This window comes from Notechis scutatus, chromosome 4 (assembly GCF_049901735.1).
Source record: "Notechis scutatus isolate UNSWTSFEM ecotype Mainland chromosome 4, rNotScu1.2, whole genome shotgun sequence".
Lineage (NCBI taxonomy): Eukaryota > Metazoa > Chordata > Lepidosauria > Squamata > Elapidae > Notechis > Notechis scutatus.
Window position 1 is genome coordinate 153,329,423 of NC_142012.1, and position 26,299 is coordinate 153,355,721.

The 26,299-nt window shown below is 40.4% G+C and overlaps 2 protein-coding genes across 2 annotated transcripts in view; both read right to left on the reverse strand.

Annotated features, from left to right (window-relative positions):
* Positions 1-1,351: 1,351 nt before the first annotated feature.
* GHSR (growth hormone secretagogue receptor) lies at positions 1,352-11,915 on the reverse strand. Its single transcript, XM_026667125.2, has 2 exons — positions 10,434-11,915; positions 1,352-2,815 (listed from the first exon to the last, which is right to left on the reverse strand). Exons 1-2 carry the CDS (start codon positions 11,188-11,190, stop codon positions 2,508-2,510), a joined length of 1,065 nt encoding a protein of 354 aa, XP_026522910.1. The 5' UTR covers positions 11,191-11,915; the 3' UTR covers positions 1,352-2,507.
* A 7,638-nt stretch (positions 11,916-19,553) lies between these two features.
* The window catches only part of TNFSF10 (TNF superfamily member 10), a 29,559-nt gene continuing 22,813 nt past the window's right edge, over positions 19,554-26,299 (reverse strand). The window contains exon 5 of the mRNA XM_026666490.2: positions 19,554-22,618. Within this exon, the coding sequence (XP_026522275.1) occupies positions 22,173-22,618 (446 nt within the window). The 3' untranslated portion in view covers positions 19,554-22,172. The remainder of the gene's footprint in view (positions 22,619-26,299) is intronic.

Genomic DNA, 26,299 nt, shown 5'->3' on the forward strand with positions numbered 1-26,299 from the left:
CCAGAGTTCTGTTATTGGCTACAGAGGCCTTCAGGAAAGCTTTGCCGGCGGCAGAAGAAATAGTCCAAAGTGTGTGAGGACCAGCTGCAACTATCTGAAGCCAAAGAAGTTCCTAAAGGCCTCTGACAATGAAAAGGAGGCTGAGGGCAACGCGTGCAAGTGAAGTGAGTCAGTGGATGACATTTCCCCCCCCCCTGAAAATAAGACCTGGTGCCTTTTTTTTGTGGCAAAAAAAAAAAAGACAGGGTCTTATTTTCAGGGAAACAAGGGTTGTTCCATTCCACTTCTTACCTCAGATACCCTCTTGAAGCTTAGGTTTCTGCTTGCTGAATCATTTTGAGGACAGAAATATTTAGTCGTGCCAGTTTCTTTTAGAAAAATGAACTTCCAAAATCCACAAAATTATTTTTACCAAATAATGTTTGGTAGAATTGAGCCCATATTGAACAGCGAAAATAATAACTCAGTCCCACTCTTGTTATTAAGTTCTTGTACTCCACATTTATGAGGCAGCTTCACTCCAAACTTTATAAGTAACGCTGAATTGTTGTCATAATTCTAGCTTGTAGATTCAGCCAAACATCCTATATCAGGGGTGACCCGAATTAACATTGTTATCCTTGATTGCAAGCGATTCATCTGGTTTCCTTACAGCAACATAGATTATTGATCCTGTCCCTGCACAAGTATAATATGACTAATAAAAAATTCCACCCACCATGTTAATATATAAGAAGCCATTCCCATAGGCAAATTCATCAGAGTAACCCATTGCATGAAACATCTACTAGTTTTTTTTTAAATGGATTTTTTTTACATCCATTTTTTTAAAAACAAACTGGTAGATATCTTATTGGGGCAACTAAACTGCAGTAAATTTCCAGTGTTTGCTGAAAGCTATTTCACAATGAACCATAAGTCCATATACTTGTGTTTATTAATCAGGAATACCCATTTACATTGATTTTTTTTTTTAATTGAGCAAGTGGATATGACTATAAATATAATTAAATCTTGCAGGATCCAACCTGGGTCAATCACCTAGACCAGAGCTTCTCAGCTTTCGGACTTGTATTAGACCCTATCCTCAGGGAACTTCTATCTAGCAGATTCACTCACACACTGCTAGACCAGAGGTGGTATTCAGCAGGTTCTGACCAGTTCTGGAGAACTGGTAGTGGAAATTTTGAGTAGTTCGGAGAACCGGCAAATACCACCTCTGATTGGCCCCGCCTCCATCTATTCGCTGCCTCCCGAGTCCCAGCTGATCGGCTGGGTCTTCTTTTGTTGCCCTGCACAGGAGAATGGAGCTGGAAAGCAGGTTAGTGGGGTGGGAAGAGAATGAGGATTTTGCAGTATCCTTCCCCTGGAGTGGGATGGGAATGGAGATTTTGAAGTATCCTTCCACTAGGAGTGGAGAGGGAATGGGGATTTTACAGTATCCTTCCCCGCCACGCCCACCAAGCCATGCCCACCAAGTCATGCCAAGACTACCAAGCCATGCCCACAGAACCAGTAGTAAATTTTTTTGACTCCCACCACTGTGTGTATGCTTGCTACGAAATGAACATTGACCGTCAACCATCATTTGAATCTCTCAATATCCCTCCGATAATTGATATGTGCAAAGCTGGGTTTTGGCATTTTTAAAACAAGGCAGAAAGGTTTGTGTGTGTGTGTGTGTGTGTGTGTTTCTCAAAGTCTCCTACCACTTCCATTCTGAGCAACTTACATTACAGTTTTCCAGATTTGGTCAGGCTTCATTTCACCTATTGATTGGCACAGCTGCTCCCTATTGATTGGCACAGCTGCTTCTCTGTATGCTGTGATGCACATCTTCCCATTGCCAGATATTGGTCAGAAACTGATACCTTCCACTGGGTCTCTATCCCCAGGACCACCTCAATCCTCTATCTGGGTCCCTTTTGTAGAAAGGGTCTTGATCCATTGCAACTTGACTGTCACACTGATGAGGTGGCAAGCAACCCATGGCAGCCTTGTACATACCATCCTTTCTGGCCTCTATCAAGGTCTCCCTGCCTAATAGGAAAGGGAACTGCCTTGCTTTTGATGACATTTCTTCCTTTATCCAGTACAAAATACATACAGCTCCCCAACTGATGGGGAAACCATCGAAAGTTCTTCCCCATGCTGGGCTGCACAGCACAAAGACAGGTTCTGTTTGTTCATATTTGTGGTTTATAAGCATAAGACACCTCAATTCCCATCTTTATGCATAGAATCATAGGCACTGGAAATGACTTAAAAGGATAGCTGTTTCACCCACTGCTGATGAATATATTTACATAGAACATCTGTCATAATATTCCTCACAACTCTGCATTTATTTTTGTTACCCCTTTTATTGTCTCCATACCTGAGTTTTCAAATTGCAAGCCCTCCCAAATCATGGAAAGAAACAAACACTCCATCTCTTAGCCAGCCTCAACACCCTTTCCCCTTCTCCAGTGGCTTTAAGCGACATCTCGGTCCATCACCTCTGCTGCTCATGTTGCTCTGATCCTGGACTCTGTCCAAGTGTGGCATCTTCTCTCCGTCATCGCCAAAAGCTTTTTCTTCCTCGGTGGCTTTATTCCAAAGAGCCTGCAAGCTGCTTCTCGGTATTTCTTTGACATGATGTTGTACAGGATTGGGTTGATGGCAGCGCTTAGGTAGAAGAGAACAAAGGAGACTACGTTGCAGTACTGGCTGATAACGGCGATATCCAAGGATTCCCCCTCAAAGGATTTGGAAAAGAGATAACGTCCTAGGTAGAAGGGCAGCCAGCAGAGGACAAAAGCCAAAACCACCACCGCTAATTTAAAAAGAGAGAGAGAGAGAAAGGGCAAGTCCGTATGAAAGTGAATTAAAATATTTGCTAAGGTTTCTCTTTTTAATTCAAATGTCAAAGCACAGAGGAAAGAAAAACCAAGCTAGATTTTTGAGATGGGAATCTGGACTACCCATCTTGGAAGAAGAAGCATGAGAAAACTATTCTTCCTGCAAAAATGTCTTAGAATAATAACAGAGTACATATGCATGCTTATACTTTTCAGAGGTCCGATATTGTTCCATGTACAATCCTTGTTTTATTGATTGCATGTAATATTCTAATTTTCTGAGATTGTGGATTTGGGGTTTTCATGAACTATAAGCCATAATCATCACAATTATGGCAAATCACGGCTTGAACTATCTTGCTTTGCATGTAATGAGTCTATCTCATATATTAGGTTCACCTTTTAAGTTGCATTACTGAAATAAATGAACTTTTGCACGATATTCTAATTTTTCGAGTTTCACCTATATTTGGCTTTATGGAAAAGTTTCTAGTCTTGGACAGCTGATAGTCTCTCAAATTCTTACCGGCCTTATACAAAAGATGGTGGAAACCTACTTTATCACTTTTACTTACACTGTTTCTCCAAAATGTTAAACGAAGTACATAAAATCTCTTTGAAGAAATGGGCACAAAAAGGGCACAAAAGAAGCATGGTGTAGTCTGCAGGTTCACCAAATTAAAACCCTGACTCTTGTTGCTGATATGTTATCAAAATCCATTTTTCATGTCATTCCCCAACTTTCTACTCAAGGCCCCAGAAGATCAGATACCAACTTGGTTGCTCATTTGCAGGACAAAGTCCTATGATCTAATCTTTCCTCTACCAACATCTCATGTACCAAGCAACTCCAGACAGTCAGTGCCTCGTTCTTTACAACAATTTCCCCAAGTATCCAAAGAGTTAAAATAGAAAGGAGAAGCTCATGTAGTCCCAGTACATAAACTAGGTAACATGCAAGCTTCTATGGTCCATGGTGTTCAATCTTATTTTTAAAAAAATCTCAGTTGCATCTAAGTCTTTTTTTTTATGAACTGACTCACACTAACTTACTTCATTGATTTCAACTGGAGACTAAAACATATGAAGAACGGTTACAGGCTTGACTTATCTAGTGAAGAGAAGGACCAGGGGAGACAGGATAGCAGTGTTCCAATATTTGAGGGGCTGACATAGAGAGGAAAGGGTCAAGCTGTTTTCTAAAGCACCTGTAGGCTAGACAAGGAATAATGGATGGAAACCGAACAAGGGGAGATTTAACCTGGAAATAAGGAGAAATTTTCTGACAATGAGAACAATTAACCAATGGAACAGCTTGCCTTCACAAGCTGTGGGAGATTCATCACTGAAGGCTTTCAAGAAGAGATTGGACTGGCATTTGTAAAAAATGGTGTATGGTCTCCTGCTTGGACAGGGGGTTGGACTAGATGACCTACAAGGTCCCTTCCAACTCTATTAATCTATAATCTAAACTGGATTTGGGACTATTTAGAATCTGATTTAGAAAGGAGATTTAGTAAAGGAAAATAATGTGGAAGTGCATAAAATTATGTACAAAATGGAGAAAATGAGAAAGGGGAACCTAAGTTATCTTCAGGGGCTCAGATACATAATGCTGGAAGTCAAGGATCTTGACAAGCAAGAGGTATTATTATCCAGCAAATATAGAGTCACCTTGTGTAATTCATCACAAGTGAGATCACTGGTGGTTGCCACTGACTGATGGAAAATAAGGTGAAAGACAGCTACAAGTTAAAGTATCAAGATATTACTTCAAGAGTCACAGACAAGATATTGTTTAACACCACTCTTATTACACAGGCTTCTTCTCACAGAAGTCTGATTTCTGTGGAAAGTAGGATACAGACTTGGGTCTGAACTAGGAGATTGTTCTTATATTCTTCTGAGAAAATAATTTTCCTTGAGGTCCCGCTACAGAATATAGGTAAATACAGATGAAATTATGTCTTAGGAAGACCATGGAAGTTTTCAAATGTGTATCTTGTCTGTGGTAGAAGCTTCTATGTCAATCCTAATAGGCTTGATTGTTATGGTCTCATAACAATTCCAACTGAGAAAAGGAGATGTTCTCACTGGGTGTACAACTTTGTTTTCAGTTACTGAAAATAAAATAAAGTCAGGACAAAGAATAAGGTGATGATCAACCTGTTAAGAGTTGCCATGGACCCATACGATTAATTGACTACAGGAATAAATGTAGTGTAGTGGTTCATTAGGAAGACCCAGATTTAAAACCATCCTCTAGATCAGTGGCCCCCAAACTTGGCAACTTTAAGACTTGTGGACTTCAACTCCCATAACTGGCTGGAGAATTCTGGGAGTTGAAGTCCACAAGTCTTAAAGTTGCCAAGTTTGGAGACCTCTGCTCTAGTTAGACATTTCCTTGAATGACTGAACCAGTCACTCTCAATCTCTGCACACACCACTCATAGGGATGATATCCTGATATAAACTGCCATGAGCAATTGAAAGAAAAGCAGGACATAAATCTGGTAAATACATAAGATATATCATCAACCCTTTTGTTCCCTTAAGCCATATAAAATACATTAAAGTCGCCTTCAAATCAATCTGGGTTCCTGGTGACTTTCTGGATATAGCCGTACTATTCTGCTACTGAATTAACTTTGGAGGGCATATCAGTGATCTCAAAACATTACCTGTCCTAGTGATAATGGGAATAAACAATTAAACCTGCCATTTTCTTCACTGTAATATCTCTACCCAACTTGGATAATTCTACCCAAGGCAACTTTTACAGAAAAGTAGCAAATATTCATCACTGAATTTTTGGGAGGATAAACTTCATATGGAAAGGGGAAAAAACTATTGGTGGCCCAAACAATTGGGCTCTCGTGTTTCAGATTTGGAGTTTCAAGGAAGGGCAACAAACTTTGCGTTCCCTAATTTATTACTACCTTAATTCCTTAATTTATTGCTACAGTCTCACTTTCAACAATGAAGAGGTCCTCAGATTTTCTGCCTGAATGTCAAACTAACTGAGCCACTGTAGAGTCCCCAAGGCTATTAACAGAGGAAACATCATTTGCCTGTTGGCCCAAAATGTTTGGAGCCAGTCTTGTGGGAAAGGGAGGTTGGACTAGATGACCTACAAGGTCCCTTCCAACTCTGTTAATCTGTTAAGATCTCAAGATCTGCAATATAAGCCTGATGAGAGATTGCTAAAAGTTGGGTTAGGTTTAGCCTACTAAGAGATTATTGAAGGGAAACATGATGGCAATCTATAAAATCTGTAGAGCTATTCTACAAAAGAGGTGTGGACCTATTCTCCATTTTTACAGATGAGAATATTGTAACATCTTTAAATAATGACCTGATTGCCCTCTCAGATTGCCACATGCTTATTGGCACCTTCCAATAAAATGCCACAGAGCTTTATTATAACTCTTATTGTGATTTATTGTGAAAAAACCAAATTGCCATGTCTAACTTCAATGTTCTTCTCAAAATAAATCAGAGCTTAAATTCTTAAAGAGAGAGAGCCTTAAATTCTGGGGCGGGGGGCGGGGGGAGTGACAACTGAAGACAAATGATGTCAACTGAATGGCAACAGAACACTCTGCAGTCAGGACTATAACCACCAAGTACTCTAAGGATTTCCCCCCCACTTAGCCAAGAAATAAAATTTAGAGATCTGCAGTTGGTCCACCAAAAGAAATAAGAATGACTAAAAGCCTAAATTATTGCAAATTGACACTTTTTGTAGCTATTACCTTCTTCTTTGGATCACATTTAAAGAGTCTGGAAGAAAACAGAATCAATAACTAACTCTGGACTTGAATGGCTTTATAATTTTTTTAAAAATAGTAAGGTGAAAAAGCCCAAACCCTTTTTATTTTGGTTTGTAAAACCAATGACTTTCTATAGCAACATAGAAAGACCGTTCCTTTTTCTTTTCCCCAACCATCTTTCTTGCAAATTGCAAAACACTTTTCTCCCCTTAATCTGTTTGACATACAATGTGCTTGACCAGGTTAAGTAAAGTCATTGCATAACCTGTTAAACATTTATTTACTTAAAACCTTTGTCTAGCCACCCACCTTAAAATCAAACTATTGGCATCTGACAACCTAGCAATAACAATATACATATAACTATAAAAACAATAAAAAACCAATAAAAACCAAAATCTGGCGCTTCCACCATACTTCGCTGATGCAACCTATTTCATTCATATCTTTGACTTCACTCTACTCCAGTGCGTTGGGGCAGGGCCAAGTCTAGAAAATTAAAATGATGGGGACTGTCAGATCTTCAGTAGTCTATAGCAGGGATCCCCAACCTTTTTGACGCCACGGCCCGGTACTGGCATCAGCTGGGCGCCGCCATCTTTTTGCGAAAAAGTGCTTCCGGTGACCTCACGGAAGCACTTTTCGTCAAAAGATGGCGGATAGCGCTCGGTGAGCTTTTTCGGGTAGAAATGGCTTTCTACCGGAAAAGCTCACCGAGTATGCCGCCATCTTTTTGATGAAAAGTGCTTCCGGTGAGCTTTCTACCGGAAAAGCTCACCGGAAGCACTTTTACCAAAAAGATGGCGGCGCCCAGCAACCAGCGGCCCGGTAAGAGTTGTTCCGCGGACCGGTATCGGTCTGCGGACCGGCGGTTGGGGACCCCTGGTCTATAGGGCAGAGGTATGCTTCCAAGCTCCCCCTGCTCCGAAACAGGGTCTCCGGGTTTGCTATCAGCAAACACATACAGGCAAAGTATGCTTCACCACCATTATCACAAGGTAGGTCCTAATAAAGAGTCTTATTGATATTTGGTCAACTTCTCTTTTGGTCTTCCTAGCAAAGACACTTGTCAGCAATCATGAAAACTTACCTACTGAACAACCACCTTCCCACCCAATCCACAGGGGCATCTGTTGGGGGAGGGGGTCCAAGAAGTCTATGTGATGGTCATGAAATCAAAGCACTGCCCCCTTTTACATATGTTGCACATGAAAGGGGGTGAGGCTTTGACCATATAGTTGTGGATTGATCTTTGGACACCAATATGCAGATGCTCCCACTGAGACCAAAGGAGCTCATCCCTGAATGAGTTGATAATTGAGACTACGCAAGTAGGTCTCCCTGCATTCTGTAAAGCTTATTCTTAGTAGTGTACAGGATTATGACAATAGTGTTAACTTTCCAGCTCCATTGTTTATGATATGTTCATTTTCCTCCAATAGTAAGAAGCAGAAGTGCAAAATTTCCACTCCGCAAGTCTTTGCAAAAGTTGCTGCTAAAATGTAAATATTTTTAATGTGACTAAAGGGAAAAAAAGCTTTTAAATACATGAAGAATGATCATTTCTATTTCTGGCAGCATTATATGTTTAACTCTTTGTAATGTTTATTAAACATGAATCTACTATTGCATGCAATTCAGTCCCCGGTGCATCTGGAGGCAAGTTATCACAAATTACTCTTTATATTCCCAAGCAGAAAACTGTACCCTTCAGACTTGATGGATTTCCTCACTTGGGCTTCAAAGTGCAGGATTCTGACCCAATCAGGTTTATCAAACAGTCTTATATCAGTTTCTCCAAGGGAAAATAAATCTGTAGATTCTGGTCATCATATCTGATCAGCAATGCTATATGCAAGACTGACTTAAACATCTATCCAACACAATATTCAATCTGATCATTAAAGATCCAATGGATATTCATAACTAAGATATTAAACCTGATAGCTTTAACTTGGGTTAAGCTATGGCTCAGTCTTAATTTGGTAAAGTTATATGACTCCATATATTGCAGAAATGCTTCAAAATCAGTTGACCAAGTTAATTGTTCTGCAAGCTGAACCTTTAAGTAATATGACTGTGTTTTACTTTTCCAAATCTGAAAGCCTTCCCTAGATATTTCAAAGATGTTGGAAAGTCATAGCAGGAAGAGATGTGATCATCAGAGCCTTAAGCATCTCACTATCTGCATGAGGAACCAAACAAGTATTTGACCTGACCTAACCTGTTGACTGAGGATAGTGAAAAAGTACAACCTGCAGGAGCCCGGAGGCAATCATTATTTCATTTTTCTAGGTCTTCAGATCATGTCCTCTAAAAATGATACATTTTTTAAAGTTGTTATATGAATATGCCAGTGGTGGGATTCAAAATTTTACTACCGGTTCTGTAGGCTTGGTGGTGGGCATGGCATGGCTTGGCAGGGCGTAGCAGGGGAAGGATACTGTAAAATCTCAATTCCCTCCCACTCCTGGAGGAAAGTTACTGCAAAATCCCACTCCCTTCCCTTCCCACCCCACTAACCTGCTTTCCAGCTCTGATCTCCTGTGCAGGGCAACAAAAGAAGACCCAGACGATCAGCTGGGACTTGGGAGGCGGAGTATAGATGGGGGTGGGGCCAGTCAGAGGTGGCATTTTCCTGTTCTCTGAACTACTCAAAATTTTCGCTACTGGTTCTCCAGAACTGGTCAGAATCTGCTGAATACCACCTCTGGAATATGCTTTTCCTCCGGTAGCTCAAAATAGCATACCTCCACCAATTTTTTTTGCATCAACCACAGCAACAACTTTGTGAGTTAGGATGGGCAGAAAGTAAACGGCTGGCTCACAGTCATCGAGTGAACTTCCGTGGCTGAGGATGGAGTTGAAGCTGGGTGTCCTCACTTCTAATCCATCTTAATAACTCTACTACACTTGGAGGCATGGAAGCTAAAGCTGAATGGAACTTTCTGATCAGTCCTCCTGTCCACATATCCAAATGGATATGTTCTATGGATCAGGACCTCTTGGTCAAATGACAATCTGGAGAATCATTGAGGAAGAATCAAACATTTCATCATATACTGATGAGACATGCATCACGAGTGTAGCTTAATAACTATAATGCAACCTGCTAAAGAATGTAGGACTAAGCAAGCTGTTTTAAGTGGCACATCATTCTTAATCCATCAATCAGAATAGAGCTGGAAGGGACTTTGGAGGTCTTGTGCAACTCCCTGCTCAAGTAGCAAGAACTTATGCTATTTCGGACAAATAGAACGGTTGCTGGAATTGGGTATGTCTAGTTTGATGAAAAGAAGGACTAGGGGGTGACATGATAGCAATGTTCCAATATCTCAGGGGCTGCCACAAAGAAGAGGGAGTCAAGCTATTCTCCAAAGCACCAGAGGGCAGGACAAGAAGCAATGGGTGGGAACTAATCAAGGAGAGAAGCAACCTAAGAACTAAGGAGAAATTTCCTGACAGAACAACTTATCAGTGGAACAATTCACCTCCAGAAGTTGTGAATGCTCCAACTCTGGAAGTTTTAAAGAAGAGATTGGACAACCATTTGTCTGAAACGGTGTAGGGTTTCCTACCTGAGCAAGGGGATTGGACTAGAAGACCTCCAGGGTCCCTTCCAACTCTGTTATTCTATTCTTAAATGGCAGTCCAGTCTCTTCTTAAATCTAATCTGAAGGACATGTTCTATGTTACTTAAAATGTTTCATGTTTCAATACGACTTTTAATTGGTTCAATAGACCATATTATGGATCTCACATCTTGGATTTACAGAATAAGCAAGCTTGTCTAGGGAAAGAAATAGATCAGGTACCTTACCTAGCATTTTTATTGTTTGTCTGTTGTACTTGTCCCTGATGGAGGTCTTTCGCCCAATGTTTTTCTTCTTCCGCTTCCAAAGCTTTCTCACAATGAGGCTGTAGAGAACGGTCAAGCAAAAAACGGGCAGGAAAAAGAAGACACTAGAAGTCCACACCATAATGGTCAGCAACCCTGAATGAATGGCATACTCTGTGATTCGACATTCATTGGTATCCAAAGGATTTGTCCCATTCTCATGCTCCACTCCAACCAGAACAAAGATGGGCCCAGCACTGACAAAAGATATTGCCCAGAGCACGAGAATAAGAAGTTTGACTTTGGTCTTGGTGATCATCGCCTTGGCCCTGAGTGGAAAGCAGACAGCAAAATATCTCTCCACGCTCAGGGCTGTGATGTTGAGTATGGTCGCGTATGTGCAACACTCACTGACAAATTGGAAGAGCTTGCAGAGAAGATCCCCAAAATTCCAGGGCCGATACTGCCAGAAGCGGAAGAGGTCTAGGGGCATGCAAAGGAAGATCAAGAGATCTGAGAAAGCCATGCTGGAGAGGTACAGGTTGGTGGTTGTCCTCATATCCCGGAACTTAAAGACCACCAGCATTGTCATCATGTTTCCAAGAATCCCAGTGGTGAAGAAGAGCAAACAAATGACAGTGACACCTGTGAGGAGAGGTGCAGGGAACAAATATGAAGCTTCAGTCTGTGTGTTGTTGTCATAATCCATGATGAGCTGCAAGCCGCTCTTGTTATGCATTCAGTCAGTGTTTGTTGATCTGAAGGGAGTACATTAGCTGCTCCTCATATCTGAGAAGAACAAGGCAATGGACTCTGATGAAAAGACAGTTGAGAGGTGCTAAATGAAAACAAACAAGCCAGGTAAGCAAGACATGGATTGGAGCGGGAGGAGAAAGAGGAAATTTAATCTAACACGAAAACTTTCCAATCCCTTCGTGAGATTCCAGCTTTCTCCAATTAAGTAACTCATCTACCATATTCATTGTTTTGCTTCTGTATTAATCATTAGCTGGTTCACGTGACTATTTCATCATTGGAGTTCTCTCGGTAGAAGGAGGGCTGCTGAAAATGGGAAATGTCTACCTTGAAAAGGTGTGGTTCTTCTCTCCAGAGGGACCTGCTCATATCCATTTTTGGATGGAGGTTGCAGTCATTGACTAAAAAGTATGCATGGAGGAACCAGAATATAAAAGCAACACTGAAAGAAACCAAGCTGAGCTTCTGCTTCCAACTCCTTTAACCAATATGACCCTTTATGTCAATATCACTTCCACTTCTGACACCAAGGTGTTTATTGAAACCTTTTCCACCAAGAGGCATTCTTTTGCATTATTTACCTGGATTATCAAAGGTCACTGTGGTATAATGAGAAGCTCAACCTGTGAATTTAATAGTCCCAAGACATTTGGAAGGCATCAGTTCAGGGAAGAATCAATTATTATGCAGTGAAATCAGAATTCAAGAACTAGCTGACCTATCAAACTCAACCAGTATATTTCAAGACTTGTAAACTGCATTCACACAAGAAACCCATTTGCTAATATATTACATTAAGCATTAAACTTCTAAACAAGTCTAGAATAAAATAACTCAAGAATAACAATGGACAAATTTAACAAGCTCTTTCGTTGGCTTAGTTGTGTGAACTCAGCTTTATTCTCTTAATCTAGCCTAACCTGCAGCATTTTTACAGAGATACATTTTACCTAAGACCAATGAAGCTCTGTGAAGAAGTGGTCTGTTGTTCAACAAGAGTCGAGTAAAAAGTAAATATCTATATATTTAATTTATCCTGCTTTCAATCCAAATAAAGGGTATTTTTCAAATAACTGATGAACATTAATAAAATATAACATAACTGGTGAAATATAATAAACTATAAACTGTGGAGCTTGCACTTTCCAAAAGTGCTGAAAGGAGAGGGGGGTATCTTACAGTCTGTCTGTCCTTCCTTCCATCCCTAGTCAGATGCAAATCACCAATCAAGATTTTTTAAAAATTTCTCAGTCTGGAGTAATGACAAGATGCTGGCTTACTCCACTGGATGCTGCTTGCATGTGTCCCAATCTCGTTTCATTTCCTTTTTTATTGCTGAGCGCTTTGATGAAATCCCATTTGATGAACTATTCTCTCCTTTGTTTAAACTGGAGAGCAGAACAAGGTTAAAGTAAACTTGAGAGTAAAATGCTACTCTTTGGTAGGAGAACTCTTCCAACGGCTATACAATTCCACGGCACAAGGGGAAAGTGCCAACCTCCCATTTATTACTATTGTTGTTGTTGTTGTTGCAGCAGTATTATTAACAATACTATTAATAGTATTCATATACTGTTATTAGGCAAGAGACACCCCTCTCTCCCTGAATTGCAGGCAGGTGGTCGGTCTGCAGGAAGCATCTAAACGGATCAAGAGGGCATCTCCTGCCTTTCAAAGGGGCCCATTATGGCGGGGAGGGGAGGGGGGAGAGTCCCCTAAATAAGAAAGTCTGATTCCTCTCCTGGAGCAGCCCTCACCTCCACCCACCCACCCCTCCACCATGACCCATCCGCCGCCGGCTTACCTGGCCCACTCCCACGGCCAAACTTTTCTCCTTCTGTCCCGAGTGGCGCGGAGACACAGCAGGAACGGGCGAGGCGGAGAGGCACGGTCGGCCCAGCCGGCTACGCGCCCTCCCCCACCCCACCCCCTCGAGGAGGGATCCCCGTCCCCAGCTTTCAAAGACGCCCGGCTGCAGAGAGAGCGCCGGCGAGATGCGCTGAGCAGGGCAAAAAGCGCGCGGCTTCCAGCTTCGGGAAGGGTTGGGAGAAAGGAACGGCTTCTCGTTTAAGCATGGATAAAGCCAAGCAACAGAAGCGGCATATTGTTATTGTTTATCATCATCACGGCTATTATTTCCACCCCGCGCGCGCGCGCGCACACACACACACACAAGCCATCTGAGCCCTGGAATCGACCGTCCCCAGAAAGGATCGACCTTCGGGAGCATCTGCCGGGGCGACGGGGGCGCTCTCCCCCGCAGCGCTTCGGCTCCCTTCTCCGTCTCCCTCCCACCCCCGACGGACACACCACTCGCCCCAGCAAAGAGCCCGATCCGGCGGGGAGCGCCCCTGTGAGGTGGTGGGGGGGAGGGAGGGAGGGAGGGAGGATGGCCAACGCGCGCGTCAAATTGAGCCACCAAACGTCCTTCTCTGAGGACGATCCAAGGGCTGGATCGGGAGGCGAGAGAGGATGGTGCGAAGAGATCCCAGCAGCGGGATAAAGAAATGGCAGCGTGTTTGGAAAGCAAATAAAAAAAAAAAAAAAAGAGGATCGGGCGGGATCGCCACGCGGTCCGCTTCTCAGCGACCTGATTGAACCCATTTCCCAGTAATCTACCGGTCCCTGAATGAACTAAGGTTCGAAGAAAAAGGCTTAAACCACCGAGCCAGTTAAACCAAACCATGTTTAAACACACAGTGAAAAAACGCAGCTGCAAAGCCTTAACCACTTGGTCAAGTGTATTAGGTGAGTTCTCCCACTGGCTGAGTTCCGTCGTGCATTGGGTTGGTTGTAGCGGATTCGGTGGACTTTCAAGTGCAAACTATGATTTATTAAAGTTGCTTTTATACCAAGGGATGGGTCGGTCTATGGCCGTTCCTCTGCTTCAGAGGCCTTCAAACTTGGCAACTTTAAGACTTGTGGACTTCCACTCCCAGAATGGCTGGAGAATTCTGGGAGTGGAAGTCCATAAGTCTTAAAGTTGCCAAGTTTGGGGACCCCTACTCTACTTCATAAAAGAAAAAAAAATGGCACCGTTTAAGGTAGAGAGTTTTCTCTGCTACCAATGTTCTTTATAACCGGGAGAATTCAGAATTTTCAGCACACGAGGTGTGTGAGTTTTGTAGTTCAACGATTCAGTCTTTGTCAGCTGGCCACAATTCCACCAGAACTGACTGTCAAAAACTGCTCTTATAGCCTCATATTTCTGATATTACCAACATTTTGCCTTCTGTTGTTCCCCTCTTCAGTTGCCTTCAATTTCCCCAAACTTTAGGATCTTTTCAATTACTTTGTTTTTGCCATATGCCTCCAATTAATCTGAGCTTTGCCTTCCTTATTAGAGCTTCCAATTAGCATCCTGGTTTTACTTCACTTAATATCTTCTTGGGAGAAGGAAATGTGCTAGCACCGAGCCACCCTGTCTGTGTTCAAAGCTTTGATGGAGCCCATCCTCCAGTTGGATGGAATGGTCTGGTAATTGCAGCCACCATCTCTCAGGGTTAGAATTGCACTCAAAGACCTACAAATAATAGCTTGCTTTTTTACCTTTCACCATTACAATTTCACTACATACCTCTTACTTGCTGGGATAATACCTACATCAAAGTCTGTCATCAACAGCAGACTTTAGCAGCTGGCAGGTGTTCATTCACTAGTGATTTGAACTGTGCAGAAATTAATAATGCCAAATTAAGACACTGTACTGCACTATAATGAGCCACAGTGGCACAGTGCAGTACTGCAGACTACTTCTGCTTGTTAAGCCTGGATTCCCCAACGGGTGTTAAGGAAAACAAACTAAACAGAACGTGCAGCGAAGTCAGATAGGAAGACAGGTAAATGTGTGAGATAAGTTTTCTCGTTAACACGCAGTAAAAATACAGATACGCTTGTGCTATCAAAAATATTGTTTATTCCATTTAAGAATTATAGCATAGTCAAATGTAATGGTCCATTAGTCATATATCAATTTCAGTCAAGTCTTGTCAAGGATACTCTAATTGCAAAGTCCCTGTCGAATAGCCAGTGTCAGTACACATATAATAAATCTGTCCAAAACTTATCTTCTCTCCGTTGAGAAATATCTTCAAAGTAATCCAACACTTCTTCTCCTCCCCGATCCAGCAAGAATGCAGTCTTCAATAAGTCAGCCAGTAAGAGCCAGAGAGTGCCTTGCTGCTTATATAGTACTTTTACAGCTGCACCCTTAATTACATTCCTTTAGCTTAAAGTCACATACACTTTATGTGACAAACCATGATTCGTCATTTTATTATCTTTACCCAAAACAGTTAGGGTAAAACAATGTTATCCCTAACACTGCTGATTGATGGCTGCCTGAAATTTGGCAGTTCAAATCTCACTAGGCTCAAGGTTGACTCAGCTTTCTACCCTTCTGGGGGGGGGGTGTAAAATGAGGGCCCAGATTGTTGGGGGCAATATGATGACTCTGTAAACTGCTTCCAGAGGGCTGTAAAGCACTGCATATGTCTAAGTACAATTGCTATAAGGGAAATCAATTCTAGTTCATGAGAGACAGCAGGACCATGGACAGCTCCAAGTGAGACTCCTTGGGCCTGTTCTCTCCCATTATGCCAATGGAAGGATGTTGATTCAGCATCACAACTGAATGTTGTTGTTTTTAGCATCCCTGAACTGCAGTGTTGTGTAATCTACACATTCTCTGTGGAGAAAGGGTCACCCTTGATTTTGCATTCCTAAATTTCTGTAAGGCTACAGAGATGGAGAAGGTGCTGGTGAAATGCTGGCACTGAGAGAGCAGATTGTGAATGTGGACTGAATTGTCTTTCTACCAACAGTCCGTCAATTTGACTAGGACATTTGACATTTGTCCAATATATCTAGAGGGCTCCAAGGTAGGGAAAAGTTTTATCATCACCTTCTGCTATCCTGTCAGATGTATAAGAATTTAAGACACATGCTTGTATTACTTAGTTGGTTGTTTCCACTGAACAAGTTGATTGGACCAACTCCATGTTTCAGCTTTTTTTAGGTCTACTAGTTCAGGGTCCCCAACCACCGGTCCACGGACTGGTACCGGTCCGTGGAACAAGTCCTACCAGGCCGCTGGCTTGCTGGGCGCCGCCATCTTGTTTTGATGAAAAAGTGCTTCCGGTGAGCTCACCGGAAGCACTTTTTCATCAAAACAAGATGGCGGCGCCCAGCTGATGTCTGTACCGGGCCGCGCCATAAAAAAGGTTGGGGAAACCGGGCCGCGGCGTTAAAAAGGTTGGGGATCACTGTACTAGTTAACAGATTAATGCTTGATGCAAAGAGATGGTATGAATATTAAATATAAGCTATAAGCAACTTTTGACAACCTCACACTTATTGGTCTCGTGAAGGGAAAGCATGTAACGGGAACAAGAAAAATGGATCTATTACCCCAACTGCTTAGTTCTCAAGAGGTTGGTTTTAGTTCCCAACAGTGTCACACATATTTAGGACTAAACTAATCTCTATTATGTGTTGTCTGAATGGCTGCTGTGATTTTTGTGATAGAGTTGAGGTTCCACAAAAAAAATGGAGGCTCCCTAACAGTTCACCCTACAGTAGGTAACGAAACCGAAACAAGTAGAGCACTACAGACTTGCTGCTTCTGTGTATGGTGGCATCCATGTTGATCACATCACTTTTTTCACTTTTTTTTAAATCTGCTTGAGCAGGGCTGTCAAACTCACAGCCCGTAAGCCGGATGCATCATGTGCTGGCCACACCACGCCTGGTTTAGCAAAGGGGGCGGGGAAATCTTGATACATCATGTGACACCACTGTGATGACGGAGTTTGACATCCCTGTGCTAGAGGGTTTAAAAAAAAAAAAGTTGGAGAAGTTCATCCCAGCTCTTTTGGGCTGATTAAAATGTAAAGACGACGACTGAGGAGCTACCAAGCTTGCACTCAAGTAAACGGAAGCGCATCAGCCAGCTAAGGGAAGAAATTTGTTGCATAGTTCTTACTTTCTGCCTAGACCCTATTCATTAATAGAATTTTCATATAGAATACCTGCATCACAGCTGTTTAATCCACTGTTAAGAGCATTCTCTGATGTTCCACTCCATCTCAGACCTGTGATGATTTTAAGAGGCTAAAGCAAAATGATATTGTAATCAAATTATAGGCAAATTCTGGGTCGATGGAGTGGCAGATAATAGCCCATTTCTTTCCCCATTTCCATGATGAGAAATGAATACTAGTTTTTTTTTTATAATGGTCGTGCAATATTAATATTATTTCTTTTAAAAAAGGTTCAGAATCACACAATGGGAAATGAAACAAATTACCAAACTGGGGATAGCAGTTTAAGAATTTTAAATATATATATATATATATATATATTTAAATTTGCATCCAGTTTTGCTTGCCACAATATGAAGCAGATGTTGAGACTCTAGAAAAAGTGCAGAGAAGAGCAACAAAGATGATTAGGGGAATGGAGATTGAAACATATGGAGAACCGTTGCAGAATTGGGTATGTCTAGTTTAATGAAAAGGATTATGGGGTGACATGATAGTACTCTTCTAATATTTGAAGGGCTGGTACAAAGATGAGGTGGGTTAACCTCTTCTCCAAAATACATGAAGGCAAGAAGCAAAGTATGGAAACTAATCAAGGAGAGAACCAACCTAGAACTAAGAAGAAATTTCCTGACCCTTAGAACAATGACTTGCTTCTAGAAATTGTGGGTGCTCCAACACTGAAAATTTTGAAGAGACAGCCATTTGTCTGAAATGGTATGGGATAGGTCTCCTGTTTGAATAGGGAGTTAGACTACAGGACTTCCAAGTCCTTTCCACCTGTTATTCTGGTATTGTATTACTGCATACAGAGTATCAAGGAGCACTTAGGAATGTGATTCTCTCAATGCACCCTGAAATAATCCCTCAAAAATTTTCATCCTATTTCACTACACCCCAACCTTTGTTAATGTATTGCACAGCAGGGAGCAAAGAAAACAAAACTGTGAGGCTGTGAAAATACAAATCAAAGAAACACCTCATTTTACTGCAAACTTCTTAGCTAAACAAGATACAGTTGACAGCTCTTGAAATTGCTTTCTGTTAATTCCTCGAGGCATTTCTCAACAGCTGGCATGTGTTGTGAAGACATCCTGTCTAACATGATGGCACTTCAAAAACACTGGCTGCAGATGGAGGATAGACAAAGAACTGAAGTTGGAGGCAAAATGGCCGACCTTCTGTTACACACACTATAGTATGAAGAGGATTAGGGTATAGTTGAGAGCTATATTGGAAAAAGAGTATTACTTAACACATCAAGGACTGGATTTAATAACTATTTATCCATTTCAAAAGGGCCATTTTTCCTATTAATTCCTCTCACACACACACACAACCTACCCAAATATCCCAAGGCACAATGTTTTTCTTTGACATAAATTTCCTATTTCTCCAGAAACAGGCAATTCTGAGGTAGTTAGTCCTCAACCTACAAACCCAAAATTTATGTTGCCAAGATAAAAATTGGTTGACTTTTGCCTCATTTTACGACTTTTCTTGCCACATTTAAGTGAGTCACTGCAGTTATTAAATTAGTAACGTGGTTAAGTAAAATCTGGATTCCTCATTGATTTTGTTTGTCAGAATGTGGCAAAAAATAATCACAAGCCTGGGACACAACTGTCATAAATGTGAATCAGTTGTCAAGTATCTGAATATAAATCACATGACCATGGGGATTTTGCAATGGTCAATAAGTGTGAAAAATGATGTCACTTTTTTCAGTGCCGTTGTACCAAAGTGCTTTGAGGACTATTCATAATTTCATATTTTAAATATGTAGATTATTTAAAAGTTTATATTAAGTTTTAGGTTTAAGAAGCACGATACACTTGTTCTCTTGTATTTTTCCTCCTTCTATTCGTTCCATTAATAGAACAAATAATTTTATTATCTGTTGGTCATTTATTACTTTGTTTTCCATCTTTTTATTTTGAATGATTTTTTAATGCATTTTCTTTAATCCTTGCAATAGAAATATGAAAGGAAAAAACATGGAAAAAATGAGTGGCCATTGAATCAGCCTACTGGTATTTAGCCCTTTGCATTAATTTTTTTTTTTTTTTTTTTTTTTTTTGCAGCAACGCATTGCTGCAATTTGAATGTTTGCCCAACACAAAAACAGTAACTTGATCCATTGCTGTTATTCTTCCTGTTTCTTGACTTCCTCCTTTCTGGAGACCGTGGCTCTCAGCCTTCTTGGCAAAATTCCCAAGAATTCCCACCCGGAGGCTACTAAACAGCTTGCCAAAGCTTTTGTTCAGATGAAAGGAGGTGTAACAAGAAAAAAACGAGCCCACAATTAATTCTGAAGTTTTTATTAAAAATAAAAGTACAAAACATCAGCAAAAACTTTTTAAAAAGCCACAAGATGGAAGCAAGGAGACACAATAATGTGGCAGGTTTTGAACACCATCTAATGGTGATCTAGATTTGCCTGCCCTGTAAATGATTGCACTGCTTACAGTTCAACCTAAAAAAGACTAGCCAAAGAGAGATTGGAGGTCTTCTCCTTTCTCTCTGCTTTAAGTATTCCGTTTCTTCTGATTGTTTGAAGCAGTCACAATAAACCCATTTTTTTAAACAAAAATAAAAAAATATATACATGACAGTATTCTTGACATCCATACTACTGCTTAAAAAACCCAAAGGATGATGAAGAGCTTACCTGCATCCATTTGATAAACCAACTTTAATGAAGATGGAGCTATCTAGCTGAACTGATGCTTTGCTTCACAGTATAACCAACCACACTTGGGCTGCAAAATTTAAACTGTCCCGACAGAGTTTTGCTACCCATTAATGGTCATTCAGATTTTTGTCCCTCATATTTGCTAAATTCACAGGAGTAAGTCGAAGAGGCTTTATCTCCAGACCTTTCCCATTCTTTCTTCTCGAATATCACCATGAGCGTGGCAGTTGAGATACGAGAACAGCCATGGTTTTACATACTTGCTACCAACAAGGCAAAATCTCCCAATATTATTTCAACACAGTCTCCAAGGAGCTCTTAGTCAGACCTCCTTGGACATGTCATCCCAAATTGCAGACCATCAAATTGGGTTGACTCCACTCAGACTTTAAGGGTTAGGGTGTTTTACAGTGGTGTGAATGAAGGCCGATGATCCTAAAATGGGATATCCCATTAATGCTAATGCTACATATTTGCACCTCAACATTTCACACAATGTGTAACTTCAGTATCTCTTTGCATATACTTAAAGGCATTTCTGAAGGAATTTCTTCTAAATATGCAGTTGGTCTACGTTTCTATCTCTGTTAAACACATGCTGCCAACCATAGTAGGGTAGAATAATCCCATTGTAGTTAGGGTGGGATTTTCCTGCTGGCTACACTAAAAAGAGATAGGAAGGAATCCCTTAGAGGAGTTATGCTAATGGATCACATGAAAAACCACACCAGTAACTGCAAAGAAATCCTCAGGAGTTCACAACAGAGCCATGAATAATAGTATTCACTAAGCTGTATACATTAAAGTGTGGTGTAGAAGCTGGAGAAACAATTGGCAATTCTTTTGTCAATCACAATGCAAAAATCATGCTGCAGGTGAAGGTTTTCATAGCATTTCAATAACAATATTTCCACGTGGCGAATACTATTAAAGACCTGGCACTATTTGGCATTACAGAAATAAATGGATTTTTACCCAGTATTAAACAGGTATGCGATTCCAGTTCTAAATAAATGTGAGTTTCTTTGACCGCCACTTACCTTTCTGGCATAAAACAGTAAACTCTCAGAAACATTGAACTGCTTTTACAGAAACTGTGGTTAAGAGTTACTGTTTTTCTTTAAAGGGTCTTCAGCAGTAATCTACAGGGGATAACAATTCTCACAAGAACAAAAGGCACCATTTATTGATTTGCTCAGACTCCTCTAAATTACATCCCTTGCTTCAGTTTGTATCTTAACTGCATCTGGACCTTTACCAAAAAAATAATTGCTTTGATTTTCCTGATTTTTGTTAGCCTGCTATTTTTTTATATATATATATACACACACAAACCTTAAAAATAAATCTTTTCATACGAAAAATGTTCCTGCATTAAAAGGAGGTTACCAACTAATCTGAAGCCTGTTTCCAGCCTCAGAGTAATCTGACTTTTATTTTTTATTTTTATCCGTTTGGCCCAATTAGAACATGAAGCAAAACCTGTTCTTTCCGAATGGGATTCACATTTTTCATTCTCAAAAAGGAGCAGCTTGTTTGGAGTTTATTGCATGGTACGGGACTACCCAAGACTGTACCATTTCAAGCTGCGTGAAGGGGTACGGGTATGTGAACGTATGAGTTTAGGATGCAGCTTTCCAATATGGAGTTTTTCTTTTGCAATCAGAGATGGTACCTTTCTGGATGGATCTTCCAGGTGCTACGCTTAAGTGTACGATTCAGCTGTCACCATTCTGATGTGAAAAAAAGGAAACTGTCTAACTTAGGGAACCTTATTTTGCTTTATCCTTTACACTCTATGGTCAGAGTCGGTTCGGCAAACGCATCCCACACCAGAGTGGCAACACCCACACGACAGCCCAGGTTGAAATCACTTGTTATGTGTCTTCTTAGGTGCATGGATTCCATGCATAATCGGATCAACAGAAATTTGCTGAAACAAATCAAATGCAACCCTCCTGTTCCAAACAAAAACCAAAATCCCTGGAAGATTGTTCATGGACCCACACAATGGCTTGTTAGCATTTCTGTATCTGTAGCAATGTTTATAGTGGAATTTGGATAATGGGACCTTGAACTGGTCTCAGTTGTGGTTAAGAGAGGAAAAACTAAATACTTCATCCAATTCTGTGGCTAGTGCAACGACTTCTTACTGTACTCCAAAAGCAGAATTTTCCAGGTCTTCCACAACTTCTTTATGGGTGCCTAATTATTCTCTCATCCTCTTCTTTAAGAGACCAGGAAGGCTCCAAAAAAGCTGGCTTCTTTATCCATGTCCACCAGTTCTACATAGCTGATGGAGACAAAAATCCTATCATTTCTCCTTAACTGAAGCACTCCACCCTGGTATATGGAATACAGTCCATATTCTGCATTTTTAGACCAACAACTGGTTCTTGCACTTTTCATTAGCAGGATGGCTTCTGGGTAATAATCTGTAAATTTGGAAATGTACTGAACCAACTGCTTTGGATTTCTAATGCTCTCTGAGTCGGGATCTGCAATGGGTTCCGATTCCCGGAAACGAAAATAAGTCTGTGCATAAATGTAATAAAATCCAGGTTGCTGTATGATAAGTTCTCCATTGTTCAGCAATACGTTGTGAAGAAAGGAAGGGTACACTGAAGATTGCCAAGAGATTATTTTAAATCCCAAATTGTTTCCCATAGGAGGACCTGTGATAGATTGAAAAAGGCAGAAAATAGTTTAGGCAGGTAAAGCGCTAAATAAATCCCAACTCTCTTTAAAAAGTCAAATAATATAAACTCTGCATCTTCTTAGCAGCTTTTATTCCAATATCATCATCATCATCGTCTCCTTTAAACGACCCCATAATCCCTTGCGGGGTGGAGCCTGGGAAACTGAATGGAACTGAGTTTACTGGCCGGATACCCTTTCTGTCGCCAATGCGGAATTTTGTTCGGCAGATATTCCCATTGTGACCAGAGAGAAATATCTGCCTCTACCTAGGATCCAACTCACAGCCTCCTGATTGTGAGGCGAGATCTCCACCTCTAGGCCACTGCACCACTCAGCTTTTATTCCAATATATGACTCCTAAATCCCAATGCCCATATATGCATGATCACCGTTCATATGGATTAAGGAAAGTGACCCATATTACTGTTGTCATGCAAGCTGCAAAATGGAAAGTTTTTATCAAGGCTCTGAACCAGCTCTCTCCCAGTAGCCTCTACCAAGTAATCCGCAACTTACAACAGTTCACTTAGTGACCGTTCAAAGTTACAATGGTACTGAAAAAAGTGACTTATGACCATTTTTCACACTTATGACCATTGCAGTATCCCCATGGTCGCATGATCAAAATCCGGATGCTTGGCAAATGACGGTTGCAGGGTCCTGGGGTCATGTGATCATCTTTTGTGACCTTCTGACAAGTAAAGTCAATGGGGAAGCCAAATTCACTTAACAATCTGGTTACTAATTTAACAACTGCAATGATTCACTTAAGAACCATGGCAAGAAAGACAAAACTCACGTAATAAATGTTTCATTTAGCAGCATAAATTTTGGGCTCAATGGTGGTCATTAAGGTGAGGACTACTTGAATTTGCAGACTTTCCCAATATGGTGCTCTGAAGATGTGTTGGAACTTCAACTCCCAGAATTCCCTGCCACCATGGCCATCTGACACAATGCATGCCAACCGAGGAAAAAAGACTGCACCATGCTATTTTCTTCTCGAGGCCTGGTATTAATCTTATATTCCTGGCCATGTTCTATGGCCAGAACATTCTTGCTAGTTTCCATGGGCTGCTTTGGATTCACATTTGAATTTCCCCTTAGAAACTCTTTGTCTTGCATATAGATAGCATAATTTGGGTTAGGTTACATAAAGGTTACATGCAGAGAATATGAGTGCTTTTAAAAAATAGTGTATTTATATGCCACAGAAAGGATTTGGCTTTACTTAAAAATGCAATACAAGTAGCCTCTAAATTATATATCAAGAACATGTATAATATGCCTACACATTTATTTGGGGAAGAAACATTAAATAATTAACTAATTACCTAGCAAAAGATTATGATGGGCTAGACTTAACCTCAAGTGAAATCATTACAACTTAAAGCAGGGATAATTAACTTCCACTCCACTGATTTTAATGCAAATTGATTTAACTGAAATAATTACGTTCATCTAGTCCAGGTTTCATAAGCCTAAAAAGCAGGCTGCACTCATCCACTCTATTTTCATCGAGTTTTAGGACGTGAAAATGTTTACTTCACTTTGAGAGAGCCCAGGATGGTGGGTTCTGAGCTGAGTTTATTAAATCTTCTGGAAACCCCAGAAATTCTGTTAGGTTTGGTCTCTGGGTCTGCCCCTTCTTCTCAACATATTAACTTTGTCTTGATTTATGTATAATATTTGCATAGCGTGCGAAGGCAGCCCTCAGTGAATAAATGGGAAAAATCTAGCGCCTGGTTATTATGCTAAATCTCCTTTACAAGTTTGTTCCTTTCTCACAATGTATGTTTCAAGGCCATCCATGCATCCTAAAAACGCTCATGTCTATAACCTTTAATAGGGCAAAAAGGTATGCAATGTCTATTGATACTCTCAATTATCCAGGTCATGCTTGTCCCAAAAGGTACTTTTATTTCCAAAAGGCAACTGGACTTTCTTGATTGTCCCCCCCCCTCCCCCCCACTTAAAAACATTTGGCTTCTCATCCAAGAAGCTTCTTCAGTTCTAATTGACTGGTGGGGAACCAGAAAGATTTATATTCTTTGTGGTTATCTGGTTATTAGCTCACTCTCTGAGAGATTTTGAGGCTAGCAGTCCCAAGAAGCTTTCATATTTGTTTACAAACTGATTCTGGTGATTCTCAGGACACAGATAACCCCCAAATAGCTTCAAGGACCCTCTGAGAATGCTAATGACCAGATGACTGCAAAGAATATAAAACTTTCCATTCCCCACCGCTCAGTTAGAATTGAAGAAGCTTCTTGGTCATGTCCTTCTAATGTCAACAATCTAGTATTTCTTAATATTATCCATTCCTTAACCCACATCAAATTTGTAGCTTGGTAATACAACTCCCAATTAGGCAAACCAAATCCTCAACTTATTCTAGCATCTTGCAAAAGTTTTAACTTTATTCTCGCTTTCTTACCTTGCCATATATATTTCAACACAATTTTATTTAAATCTTCAAAGTAATCTTTTCCAAGCCTAATTGGAATTGTTTGAAACAAACATAAAATTCTGGGTAATATATTCATCTTGATTGTTGATATTCTCCCTATTAATGACAGTTGTAAATTTTCCCATTTCGCCAAATCTAGTGCTATCTGCTGTTTAAGTTTGATATAATTATTCTCTTTTAGTGTACTGCATCTTGCTGTCAAGTATATCCCCAAGTACTTGATCTTATTCGTGACCTGAATTTTCAATAGGTCTGCCAATTCTTCCTTTTGTCTTGATAGCATATTCATTGTCAAGATCTTTGTCTTATCTTTATTTATTTTCAAACCAGCTACCTTTCCATATGTCTCTATCTTTTCTATCAATTTTGATGCTGTTTCTAGTGGGTCTTCTAAGATAAAAACCAGATCATCTGCAAATGCTTGCAACTTAAATTCTTCCTTTTTAATTTTCATACCTTTTATATTCTTTTCATCTCTAATGTTTCTGTTTAGCACTTCCAAAGTTAACACAAACAACAGAGGTGATAGTAGGCACCCTTGTCTTGTTCCTTTTCTTATATCGATAGATTCTGTCAGTTCTTCCTCTATCATTACCTTTGCCATCTGCTTATGATATATAGCTTCTATTGCTTGAATAAATTTTCTAGCAAAGCCCATCTGTTCCAGCAGTAAAAACATGAATCGCCAATTCACATTATCAAATGCCTTCTGTGCATCTAGAAATATCAAAGCCATTTGTTTTTCGGGATGTGCCTCGTAGTATTCCAAAGTGTCCAAGATTACTCTCATATTGTCTTTGGTTTGTCTCTTTAGCAGAAATCCATTTTGGTCAGGATGGATAAAATTATTTAAATATTTTTTAAGTCTTTCTGCCAATATTGAAGAAAAGATTTTATAATCTGCGTTTAGTAGGGAGATAGGTCTATAATTCTTGATTTGTAATGGATTGGTCTCCTCTTTTGGAACAAGTGTGATATAAGCTTCTGACCATGATTTAGGTATCCTTTTCTTTAACATAACTTAATTCATAACTTCTAGCAATGGAAAATTCAATGATTCTTGTAATGTTTTGTAAAATTCTGCGGGAAGTCCATCTGGGCCTGATGCCTTTCCATAATTTTGTTTCTTAAGTGCTTCAGTTAACTCCATCATCGTTATATTGCTTTCTAACATTGTTTCAATCTC

Bases quoted from the DNA above. Each gene is read 5' to 3' on its own strand.
- GHSR (XM_026667125.2), bottom strand. From the start codon at position 11,190: ATGCATAACAAGAGCGGCTTGCAGCTCATCATGGATTATGACAACAAC. The intron at 2,816-10,433 runs GTAAGGTACCTG...TTTTTAAATTAG, and splicing joins ACAAACAATAAAAATGCTAG to CGGTGGTGGTTTTGGCTTTT.